At 61.2% G+C, this 12,261-nt stretch overlaps 1 protein-coding gene across 2 annotated transcripts in view; it reads right to left on the bottom strand.

Moving 5' to 3' along the window:
• Window positions 1–12,261, bottom strand: part of HDAC5 (histone deacetylase 5) — a 35,611-nt gene that overhangs the window by 13,217 nt on the left and 10,133 nt on the right. The window contains exons 4-24 of one of the 2 annotated variants that reach the window (XM_027905578.1): window positions 11,736–11,850; window positions 11,517–11,644; window positions 11,300–11,431; window positions 9,967–10,073; window positions 9,224–9,352; window positions 8,565–8,784; window positions 7,768–7,955; window positions 6,837–7,112; window positions 6,404–6,554; window positions 5,427–5,560; window positions 5,222–5,342; window positions 4,698–4,747; window positions 4,520–4,627; window positions 3,634–3,689; window positions 3,433–3,520; window positions 3,222–3,341; window positions 3,031–3,128; window positions 2,187–2,305; window positions 1,975–2,108; window positions 1,665–1,749; window positions 388–811 (exon numbers count right to left, since the gene is read on the bottom strand). In XM_027905578.1, the coding sequence (XP_027761379.1) occupies window positions 388–811; window positions 1,665–1,749; window positions 1,975–2,108; window positions 2,187–2,305; window positions 3,031–3,128; window positions 3,222–3,341; window positions 3,433–3,520; window positions 3,634–3,689; window positions 4,520–4,627; window positions 4,698–4,747; window positions 5,222–5,342; window positions 5,427–5,560; window positions 6,404–6,554; window positions 6,837–7,112; window positions 7,768–7,955; window positions 8,565–8,784; window positions 9,224–9,352; window positions 9,967–10,073; window positions 11,300–11,431; window positions 11,517–11,644; window positions 11,736–11,850 (2,983 nt within the window). Of the gene's footprint in view, window positions 1–387; window positions 880–1,664; window positions 1,750–1,974; window positions 2,109–2,186; window positions 2,306–3,030; window positions 3,129–3,221; window positions 3,342–3,432; window positions 3,521–3,633; window positions 3,690–4,519; window positions 4,628–4,697; window positions 4,748–5,221; window positions 5,343–5,426; window positions 5,561–6,403; window positions 6,555–6,836; window positions 7,113–7,767; window positions 7,956–8,564; window positions 8,785–9,223; window positions 9,353–9,966; window positions 10,074–11,299; window positions 11,432–11,516; window positions 11,645–11,735; window positions 11,851–12,261 lie in introns of those variants that run through there. The other variant, XM_027905579.1, reaches the window with a different exon arrangement.

Here is a 12,261-nt window from a genome sequence, read left to right as displayed (position 1 = left end):
TGCCAAGGCAGGGGGACACATGTGTGTCCCCCACCCCCAGGACACACGTGTTTGTCCCCCACCCCCAGGACACACCTGCTTCATGCACAGCCCCAGCGACACACATTTCCAAGAGGACACACAAGGCTCCATGCACAGCCCTATGGGAACATGCAGCCCTCTCAGTGACACACACACACACATGGCTCCATGCATACCCCCAGGGACACGTGTCCCTCAAGGACACACGTAGTTCCATGCAGCCCAGGGGACACATGTGTCCAAGATGACACGTGCCTCCATGTACACCCCAGGGGAACATGCAGCCCCCCCAAGTGACACACATGGCTCCATGCACAGCTCAGGGGACACCTGTGACTCCATACAGAGCCCTCAGGACTTGCATACCCCCAGGGACACATGTCCCCCAAGGACATACATGGATCCATGCACACCCCCAAAGGAACATGCAGCTCCCCCATGACACAATGTGCCTCCATGCTCACCCCAGAGAGATGTATCCCCCCTGAACACACACGCATGTGGCTCCATGCACATCCCAGGGACATGTGTCCCTCTCCACAATGACACATGGCTCCATGCACCCACCCCAGTGACACACGTCTCACCCCATGACCCGTGTGCCCGCACACCCAAAAGGGTCCCCGGGGGCCATACCTGGGCTGGGGGTCTCCTCCAGCCTGCTCAGCGCCCACCGAGAGCAGGGCCATGGCTGTCACTGTCTCGGCCTCCTCGGCCTCCCCGCGCTGGGCCTCCAGCAGGGACCGACCCACGGCTGCTGCGAAGCGCCGCACAGACCCCCAGTGCTTGCCTGTAGGGGCAGCGTGACAAGGGACCCCTGGGCTAGGAGGGACCAAGGGACCCCCAGGGACCCCATGGCTGAGATGGACCCAGGGGACCCCCATGGCTGAGATGGAGCCAGGGGGCACCCAGGGAACCCATGGCAGAGATGGACCCAGGGGGCACCCAAGACCAACAGGGCTGACAAAGAGCTGGGGGATTCCCAGGGACCACATGGTTGATATGGACCCAGGGAATCCCCAAGACTCCCACAGCAGGAACAGACCCAGGGGACCCCAGGGATCCCATGGCTGGGATGGACTCAGGGGATCCCCAGGACAGGACAGACTCAGGGGACCTCCAGGACAGGAACAGACTCAGGGGACCTCTGAGACTCCAACAGCTGGGACAGACGGGGGGACTCCCAAGACGCACACGGCTAGGAGAGACTCAAGGGATTCCCAGGAAGCCCATGCTGGGACAGACCCTGGGGACCCCCAGGACTGGAACCGACCGAAGGGATCCCCAAGCTCCCCCCATGGCTGGGATGGATCCCCCCAAGACTCCCACAGCAGGGGCAGACCCAGGGGACTCCCACAAACCCCATGCTGGGACAGACCTGGGGTACCCTGAGACCCCCCCTGTCAGGGACATCCCTAGGAAACCTTCTTGGTCCCCCTGCAAAAGAGAGAGAGCCCTGGGGACACCCTCAGGATCCCAGTGGCAGCACTGGAGGCCCTCCAGCTCCTCCCACACCAAGGACAAACCCAGGGTTGCCCCACTGGAGTACCCCTGTGACCTTTCTGTGTCCCACCAAGACAGAATCAGCCCTGCGGATCCCCCAAGGAACCTCATCAAGGTCCGCCCCTTCCCCCTGTTCTCACTCTGTATCTTGATGACCTTCTCCAGTGTGGCCACTGCATTCACATTCGGCTTCTGTTGCAGCAGGGACGGATCCAGGGGCTCCAGCTGCGGAGGGGAGACATACATCAGTCCCCCAGAACTGCCACCAGTACCCCCAGACCCTCCCCAGAGGGAGCAGGGATGGAACCACAGCCCCTCACCAACCCATGCAGGGAAACTGAGGCACAACACAGGGTGTGCACCCCAATACACCCTGCGCCCAGGGGGAGTCCCTAGGGGTTGGGGAGGGTCCCCAGGGGTCGAGATGTCCCCGGGGGTGCCCCCCTGTACCTCCAGGCCGAGCAGGGCGGAAACACAAGCCTCGGAGGCATCACAGATAGCCGTCAGGTCGTGGCCCCCTTCCAGTGCCAGCACCACCCGGCCCCCCGCCAGCATCATCAGCTGCTTTGTCAGATGCCCAAAACCTGGGGGGCACCGGGGAGGAGGGTGAGGGGTGGTTGGGCCGGGGTCCCCAGCCCAGGATGTCCCCGGACCCCACTCACACTTGGCGGTGACGGAGTAGCCACCAAGCGGGGACAGGTGGCCCTCGACAGCGTCGAAGCCGGCAGAGACCAGCACCAGGTCTGGGGAGAACTCCTTGGCGATGGGCATCACCACCGTCCTGGAGGGCATGGAGTCAGCCAGGGGCAAGGGGACCCCCCCCCCCAAGGGCTGTGGGGAGTCACCCGAGGTGCAAGGATCCTTCCCACGGTACAGGGAACCCCCAGGATGTGGGGAACACCCCCCCACAGGACACTGGGATCCTCCCAGGGGACAGGAGCCTCCCCCAGGACACAGGGATCCTCTGGGATTTGGGACAACCACCCCCAAGACACACAGATCCCCTCTGGGGTGTGGGGAACCCCCAAGAGTGCATGGACTCTCCCCAGGGTGTAAGGAACCCTAAGGATGCAGTGACCACTCCCAGGGTACAGGGACCTCCCTAAGGACACAGGGATTCCCCCACAGTGTGGGGACACGCTCCTCCCTGCCCCCACTAATCCAGGGACCCTTCCTAGGGTGTAGGGAACCCCCAGGAAATGGGGATCATCTGGGGTGTAGGGACCCCTTCCCAAGGGCACAGGTCCACTCTCAGGATGCAGAGACTCCCTCCAAAGGCATGAGGCCACCCCCCAGGACATACAGGCCCCACTAAAGGGGCACAGGAACTCTCTCCCCAAGACATAGGAATCCCCCTAAGGACACAAGGAACCCTCCAAGGGTGCAGGGACCTTCCTCAGGGTGCAGAAGCCCCCCCAAGTTCATGAAGACCCTTTCACCAGGACCCAGCAACACCCCCGGAGCCCAGGGACCCCCCAAAGGCTCAGGCTCCCCCCAAACCCCCACCTGAAGGCGGTCAGATACTCCACGTCCCCGATCGGGGGGTCGACGCCACCAGTCCAGGCGATGTTGATGTTGTAGCCCACTCCCAGCCCACTGCCCACCTGGGGCACAGCCACAGGTGACTCCCTGTGCCACATCCAGGGCCAGGGGGGCACAGGGGGACCCCTCTCCCCCTCCTCCAAACCCTCCTGTACCTCCTCAGGGGCCCCACTGCCTGGGAAGAAGTTGCCATCATCGTAGCGGTGCAGGGAGATGTAGAGCACATGGGGGTCACTGTAGAAGGCCTGCTGGGTCCCATTCCCATGGTGGATGTCCTGGGGGTGCATCCGTGATGTCAGGGACCCCCCCCTACACCCAACCACGGGGTCCCCATCACCTGTGGAGGGGTCCCCCTGTCCCCCCTACCCAGTCCACGATGAGGATCCTGCCCACGCTGAGCCGCTGCTGCAGCAGCTTGGCTGAGATGGCTACTGAATTGAAGAAGCAGAAGCCCCTGGGGACAAAAGAGGATCAAGGACAGGGGACATTCATTCAGTGGTGGGTGACCCCCAAGACACTGTGGAGTCCCTCCCTGGGCAAGGGTCCCAGCCCTGTCCCCACACTCACATGGCCGTGGACTCCTCAGCATGGTGGCCCGGGGGGCGGATGACAGCGAAGCCGTTCTGTGGACAGAAAGGGACGAGTGTTGGACAGACAGGACATGTGTGGGACATAAGGACAATGGAACACGCATGGGACACAGGGAGACGTGTGGGACAGAGAGGAACACACAGGGCCATCCGCTGAAGTGTTGGACTCAATGATCCTTGTGGGTCCTTTCCAACTCAGAATATTCTGTGACTGCAATGCCGAGAAGTGGTTTAAGGACACAAAGGAACATGTAGTGTGGGGAAAGAGTGACACACATGGGGTGGGGACACAAAGCAACATGTGTGGGACACAAAGGGACATGTGTGCTGCAGGGATGCAGAGGGACAAAGGGACACTTGGGACAGGGAGGGACACATGCAGGAAGGCAGCACGTCTGCACATGAGCTGGCACAAGGAGCCCTGCACTCAGGGGAGTGTGCAAGAGAGCAGCACGTATGTGCTCAGCCTTGCACAAGGACCATCTTGCCCCAGGGGAGTGTGCAAAAAAGCAACACACATGTACGAGAGCTTGCACAAGGGTTATCACTCCCCAGAGGAGTGTGCAAGAAGGCAGCACATTCACACGAATGTGCACAGGGATTGTCACACCTCAGATGAGTGTGTAAGGCAGCACACACATACACGAGTGTTCACAGGGCCTGTCACACCCCAAGTGAGTGTGCAAGGAGCACACACATGCACAAAAGTGTCACAGCCCAGGTAGGTGTGTAAGGCAACACACATATATATGAATATGCACAAGGACTGTCACAGCCCAGGTGAATTTGCAAGACCACACACATACATACGAGTGTGCACAAGGACTGTCACAGCCCAGGTGAGTGTGCAAGACCACGCTCACCTTGAGCTCGCCCGCAGCCACCTTGAAGGCCAGCTCTAGCAGGCAGCCCACGGCTGTGCGCACCGCGCTCGACGAGTGCAGCTCATTCCACACTGTGTCACTGTCCACCTGGAGGGGGACACTGGGAGTCAGCAGGGCCAGCCCACCCCAGGGACCCCCTCTGCCCCCCTAGACTCACCCCGATGCCACCACACGGCAACACTGCGTACGTCTTCTGCGTGATGGGACCTGAGGGGTGGAGTGGCATGGTGGGATGGGGACAGTGGGGACAGGGGCATCCCAGGGATAGGGGCACCCCTGGGCACCCCAAAGGATTGGGAAACCCAGGAGACAGGGGCATCCCAGGGGATAAGGGCACCCCTGGGGACCCCAAAGGACTGGGAACTGCAGGGGATGGGGGATCCCAGGAATAGGGGCACCCCTGGGCAACCTGAAGGACTGGGAACACCAGCGGGATCTCATGGGACTGGAGGATCCCATGGCACTGAGGAATCCCATGGGCAGCCCAAAGAATTAGCAACCCTGGGGGACAGGAGGATTCCATGGGATAGGGGGACCCCTGAGAACCCCAAAGGATTGGCAACCCCAGGGGATGGGAAGATCCCATGGGATAGGGAGACCTCTGAGCACCCCAAACAATTGGGAACCCCATAGGACAGGGGAATCCCATGGGATAGGGGCACCTCTACACCTAACACCCACCCAGAAGCTTCTTGCTGTCCAGTTTCTGGCGGTTGAGGGGGCTGGTGCCATAGAGCAGCGTGTGGTGCTCTGAGTGCACTGTCTGGATCTCCTCCAGCGTTGCCTTTCTGCCCCGGATCCGCTGCGAAAGGGGGCACAGGGGTGAGACCCTCCTCTCCCCAAGCCAACCCCAGCCCCCCTCTGGGACACAGAGTCCCCTCCTCACCTCGCATTTTCCGAGCAGGCCAGTCTCCTGGAGCCGGGACCAGATGCTCTGGATGCGGCCAGCATGCTCCGGGTGGATTGTGGTGTTCCCGCAGGTGCACTGGTGCTTCAGCATGAATGTGTCGTACACCACACCTATGCCAGCAGCACACCTGGCATCGGACCCCCAGCACCCCCTCCCAGGGCGGGCAACCCTGGGGGTGGTGTGCTGAGGGACATGGGCACCCCAGGGGATGGAGGAATCCCACAGGACTGAGGGACCCCTGGGCACCCCAGAGGATTGGGAACTCCAGGGGACAGGGGGAATCTGTGGAATAGGGGGAAACATGGGTAACCCAAGGGAATGGGAATCCCAAAGGACAGGGGGAACCCATGGAATAAGGGGGATCCCATAAGATATGGGGGCCCTTGGGCACCCTGAGCAATTGGGAACCCCAAGGAACAGGGAGAATCTATGGAATAGGAGGATCCCTGGGCACCCCAAGGGACTGGGAGCCCCAAGGGACAGGGAGAGACCACAGGCACCCCAAGCAAGTGGGAACCCCAGAACAGAAGGATTCCATAGGACACCTGGGTACCCCAAGCTATTGGGAACCCCAGGGGATAGGAGGATCCCATAGGACAGGGAGAATCCCAGACACTCTGAGGGATGGGAAACCATAAGGGAGAGGGGCTCACTGGGACACAGGCACCCCGAAGGATGGGAAACTCCAGGGGACAGCAGGACCCCAAATACCCTGAGAGACTGGGAACCCCATGGGACAAGGGCATCCCATTTGACAGGGTCACCCCCAACCCCACCAAGGAATGGGACACTTGGGGTGGGACGACACAGACATCCCTGGAGTCTACCATGGGATGGGGCACCCACGGGACACAGGGCCAGGGGGATCCCACGGGATAGGTGACACCCTGAGGGACATGGAACCCCAAGGGACAGAGGAATTCTAAGGGACAGAGGTACCCCGGCCCCTGTACCTGTGGTGAAGAGGTGCTTGGGGGGTCCCTCGGGCACAGGAGGCTTGACACTGGCAGGGGACGACTGGGTGCGGGCAAGGGCTGGGTGGGACACTGCCAAGACTCCCAAGGGGGGCGCGGAGTAAAGCTGCAGCGACGTCTCGGGGTACACCTGGGGGGGGATACCCCAACATGACCCCCCATCAGCCCCCACAGCCAAGAGGGGGGATGGGGGATGAGTCATTGCAGAGGATGAGGGGGGGTCATGGTGCGGGGGTGGTGGGGACGGGGGATAGAGCGGGGAGATGAGTCACCGACCCTTCCGAGTCATCACTGCAGCATCACCCCAAAAACAGGGGGGGACACACAGCTGGGTGCAGAGCAAGGGCAAGGGATGCACAGGATGCTCGTGGGGAGGGGCATTTAGGGAGTTTGGGCCCCCCCAAAGTCTTACCTGCTTGTAGGTGATGCCCACCTCGGTGACGTCGGGGTCCCTGGTGCCCTCAGCCTCGTCCCCGCCATCCCCCAGCCCCTGGCAGCCCTCGGGGTCCTGCAGCTGCTCCGGGGGGTCCCCAGCCTCCGAGGAGATCAGGGTGAGGGGCTGGCCGAGGGTGGGGCTGGGGGAGACCCCCTCGCCCGGAGGGGGTGACTGCTGCTCCGTCAGCTCTTCCTCTGTCTCCTCGGGGTGGGTGGGGGGCTGCCGTGCCAGCTCCCCCGCCTTGGGGAGCAGCTGGGGGGCAGGGGGGCATTAGTGACCCCCCTGCACCCCTATACCCCGTCTGCCCTACCCCATGCCCTACAGCAACTCCACACCCATCCTGTGGTCCCCTCAGAACCCACCCTATATGCAGCCCATGCCCACCCTGTCCCCCATAGTCACCCCATAGCCATCCCATACCCTGTGCCCACCTCTTCCCAGTTGTCTCCAGTTTCCCCTCCCTTGCCTCAGTTTCCCCTGCTTGTAACCTCACATAACCTCCCCCAGCTGTATTTGGTGGAGTTAGTGGTGTGTCAGGGTGATCCACGGCTACCCAACATCCCAGCCCACGCCCCATTCCGACCCCACATACACCCCATGCTCACCCTACGCCCTCTCAAGTCCAGTCCCGTGCTCACCCCATGCCCAGCCCACACCACTCGACGCCTTATTCCCCACACCACATATACCCCATGCCCCATTCCCCACACCACACACACCCCATGCCCAATCCACATCCATCCCATGCCCCACACCCCATTCCCATTCCACATACCCCTCATGCTCACCCCACACCCATCCCATACCCCATTTCCCACATCACATACACCCCACGCTCACCCTACTGCCAGCCCCACTCTCACCCCATAACCACCCCATGCCCACCCCCAGCCCCAGGGCAGCCTACCTTGCCCAGCTGGATCTGCTGCTTGTCAAGGAAGTGGTGCTGGAGGGGGCCGTGGGGCAGGGCCTGGGGGCTCTGGGGCAGCGGGGACGACTGGGTGCGGCTCAGGGGCCGGTGCCGAGGCAGTTTGTTCCCACGGGGACCCCCCCCGCGCTCCCCTGTCACCAGTGGGGACTGGCCGTGCAGGGGCACTGGGGGGCACCAGGTCAGTGGAACACCCGACACCCCCCAGACCTCCCCAGTGCAGCTGGGGGTAATGAGGGTGGGGGGCTGTAGGCAGGGGAAACTGGGGAAAGAATGTGGGGGGAACTGGGGAAGGACTGGGAGGAAGCTGGGGAGGGACTGGAAGAAAATCAGGGTAGGACTGGAGATAACTGGTCAGGACTGGGGGAGAACCGGGGAAGGACTTGCGGGGCAAAGTGGAGCACAGAGGGCGTCTGGGGCAAGATTAGGGGCGAACTAGGGAAGGACTAGTGGGAGATCAGGGCAGGACAGGGAGGAAATTGTAGAAAGACTGGGGAAGAACTAAAGGAGGACTGGGAGAGAACAGAGAAAAGTAGATCAGGACTGAGAAGGAATTGGGGAGCAGGACTGGGCAAGGGGACTGTGGAAGAACTGGGAGGAAACTGAGGCAGAACTAGGGATAAACTGGGGAAGGACTGGGGGAAACGGGCAGGAATGAGAGAAAACTGGGGAAGGAACTGGGGAAGGAACTGGGGAAGGACTGGAAGGAAACTGAGGGGGAACTGAGGAAGGACTGAGGGGACACTGGGGTGAGACTGGGGGAAGTGGGGCCTCACCAGCGATGAGGGTGCTCTGCTGTCGTGCCTGCTCCAGCAGTAGGACGTGCTGCAGCAGAGATGGGGGGCTGGCCGGGGGGTCCCCATCCAGGGCAACCCCCAGCAGGCATCCCGGGATTGAGGATGTGCTCAGGAACTTCCCAGTGAGGGTGGCCCCAGGGCACAAGGGGGGCACCCCAGGGCGCTCGCCCTCGGCTTGCGGCGACAGCTTGGGGGACGCCTGAGGGGATGTGGGTGGCACTTGGGGGTCCTAACATCGCCCCGTGGAGTGCCACTCCCATGAGGTCCCCACATGGTCACCATGGGTGCCCCACATCCCCCCACAAAAGGGTATCAGGTCTCCATTCCACTCCCTGTTGTGTTCCCACATCCCTCCCCACAGGATTCCTGGTCCTAATGGGGTCCCTGTGCCACCCCTCTTTGGGATACCCCCACAGTCCCTATGGGGTGCCAGGTCCCCATGCCACCCACCGTGGGGTCCCCATATCCCCAGGGAGTCCCCATATCCTCCCCATGGGGTGCTATGTCCCTGTGCCACCCCCTGTGGAGTCCTCCTGTCCTCATGCCCTCAAGAGGGTCCTCATATTCCCTCCCTAGGGTTCCAGGTCCCTGTGCCAACCCTTCATGGGGTCCCCACACCCCCCATGCCCTCCACTCACGGGGAGGTGGGCGCTGGCGACAGTGACAGTGGCCTGCAGCCCCAGGGACAGGTTGGGCAGCGATGGGGACGTGTAGAGGCTGAGCTGGGCCCCGTCCAGGGTCAGGGCATGGGGCTGGGGCAGGAGCTGCTGCGGCACCACATGGCACAACACACCATCAGCACACGTGTGTGAGGCATATCACGCCATCAGCACATGTGTGCCAGGGCACAGCATGCCGTCAGCACGTGTAGGGGGCAGGTCACGCCATCAGCATGCATGTACCAAGACAAAACATGCCATAAGCACATCTGAGCCAGGGCACACCAGGACATGTTTTCTGCACATCTGTGCCAGCATGTGCCACTCACACTGGGCCTGCTAACAGTACACACCTGCACACACATGCACCTAAACATACAGCACACGCCTGAGGACGTGTGCACCTTGAGCACACCCATAGCACACACCTGCACACACATGTGCATGCTGACCACACCTCTAACACATTCCTGATTACACACGGGTACCATGAACATGCATGCACTGGCTACACACGCTTGAGCACGTGTGCACCCAAACATGCTGGCTGCACACACTTGAACATGTGTGAACCCTAAGCACACTCCCAGCACACACCTAAACACATGTGCACCCTGAGACCATCTCCAGCACACACCTGAACATACATGTACACTTTGAGCACACCCCCAGCACACACCTGCACACATGTGTGCCCCTCCCTCCCTCCCCTCAGGCTGTACCTCAGCGTGGATGTTGGGGACGGAGGCGGCCAGGCCATTGTGGGCACCGTGGGAGCTGTTGGGGGAGCTGGGCCCCGATCCTGGGGCACTGCTGCACACCGAGGACACTGCAGCACACATGTGTGTCACACACAGGGACATGACACAGGGACCCCTACCCACCTCAGGGAGAAGGCGATAGCACCCCCAGTGCACACAAAGGTGTGCAAGGGAACCAGCAGAACCAGCACACCTGTGCACACATATCGCACCACCGCAAAAGCACGTGCATGGATTAGTGTGTGCAGCAAAATGTGTGCACTTGTGTTGTACAGGAACATACATAGAATAGCACACACGAGTGCGTGTGCAGATGTGTGCATTCGTGTTACACAGACACACGTGTGTGCACACGTGCTGCGCAAGCACACGTTAAAAATCTCCCACAGGAACAAGCACACGTGTGTGCAAGTGTTCCACAAGCGTATGCAGCAGCAGTACATGCACTCCTGTTGTACAAGCATGTCATGACGCGTGTCATGCACACTTGCTGCAAACATGTGCACAAGCACACGTGCTGCACAAGCAAGTATGTGCAGAAGCACACACGTGTGTGTACAGACGTGCATTCACATTGTACAAGTGTGTCCATAAGTGTGCATGTGCACGTGTGTCACACAATCATACATGTGAAAAAACTCACACAGCAACAAGTATGTGTGCACCACGTGTATGCATGTTTCGCACACAGGTGCAGCAGCACTGTGCTCTCTTGCAGCACAAGCATGATGTACAGAAGCACACACATGCACAAGTGTGTGCACAAGTGCATGCACAGACGTGCGCTCCTGTTGCACAAGCATTTGCCTTGGGGGGGATGCGTGTTGCTCAAGCTTATGTGAAAAATCTCCCACAGGAACAAGCACATGTGCGTGCACACGTTCCACAAGTGTGTGCAGCAGCACTGAGTGCTGCTGCACACACTTGTGCAGTCCTGTTGAGTGCACTCCTGTTGCACAAGCACACATATGATGTGCACACTCATGCTTCAAACATGCACACGTGCAGCATCAGTGTCCTCGCTGCACACAGATGTGCAGAAGCATACACATGCACAAGCGTGTGCACAGACATGCACACTTCTGCTGCACAGTGAGTGTCCAAGCACACACGTCCATGTGTCCAGCAGCACATGTGTCCCACAGTCCTGTGCAGCCACAAGGACGGGGATGCGGGTCCCTCCTGGGCACTCCAGGGTACCACCAGGTGACCTGGGGAAAGGCAGGTGGCACATCCCCTATCCACAACCTCCCACGTGGCCCATGCCATCACACATGCCCCCTGGAGGACGCACCGGTGATCTCGACGTGGCGCTTGCGGAAGGCGCTGAGCACAGAGCCATCACGGCGCCGCAGGAGGGGGCTGCTCCGCCGCTCTGCCACCTTCTGCTTCAGCCGCGACCGCACCTTCAGGTTGGGCTCCGAGGCTGGGGAGACCCCAAAAGGTGTCACCCCAAAAGGTGTTACCTCCCCTGGAGGTGCATCGTGCCCTCCCCGCCCACTGGCACCCACCAGTTTTCCGGAGAGGAAAGTCATCCCGGCCATCATAGGTGCCAAGGAGGGGGAGCTTGTAGGATGGGGGGGTCCCCGGGCTGCCAGTCTGCGGGGGGGAACTCTGGTCCAACGAGGTGTGGTGAGCCCTAGGCCGGGGGGAGAAGGTGGCAGAGACTGCGCTAGGACACCTGGGTTTCCCCCCCGAGGTGGTTTATGCGGCTCCTGTGGGGCACCTACCAACATTTGGGGTGCTGGGGGAGGGAATGGTTGGGGGGGCCGGGGCCTGGCTCCTTCGTCTTGCTGAGCAGGAATTCCTGTAGCTTCAGCTTCACCTCAGTGCTGGCAATGGCACCTGGGTGGCACAAGGGGGTCAGAGGGTCAGTACATCCCCATTACAGCCCCAAGATGCCCTCAGCACCCCCAGTCTCACTGTCCCCTCTGAGCACACTGTCCCCAGTGCCCCCAATGCACCCCACAGCCCCCCATCTCACCCCAGACCCCTTTACCCCCAGACCTCCCTGGCTCCCCCAATCCCTGTTGCAACCAGTCCCTGCCAGAGCCCTCAGCCCTTCCAGGCTCCATTGCCTTTCCTTCCCCCCAAACCAGTTCCTAGCACCCCAACTCCAGATGCTCCCAGCCCCTATGCCCCACAGACCCCCCAATGCACCCAGCCCCACTGCCCCCTTCCCCCCACAGCCCCCCATGTCCCCACTGCCCCCAGCCTCCCAACTGCCACCTGTTCCCCCCAAGATCTGTCAAGTCC

This window comes from Empidonax traillii, unplaced genomic scaffold, assembly GCF_003031625.1.
Source record: "Empidonax traillii isolate 1590-97213 ecotype Southwest subspecies unplaced genomic scaffold, ASM303162v1 scaffold1167:size305969, whole genome shotgun sequence".
In the NCBI taxonomy this organism is placed as follows: domain Eukaryota; kingdom Metazoa; phylum Chordata; class Aves; order Passeriformes; family Tyrannidae; genus Empidonax; species Empidonax traillii.
This window is presented reverse-complemented; position numbering and strand designations above follow the sequence as displayed.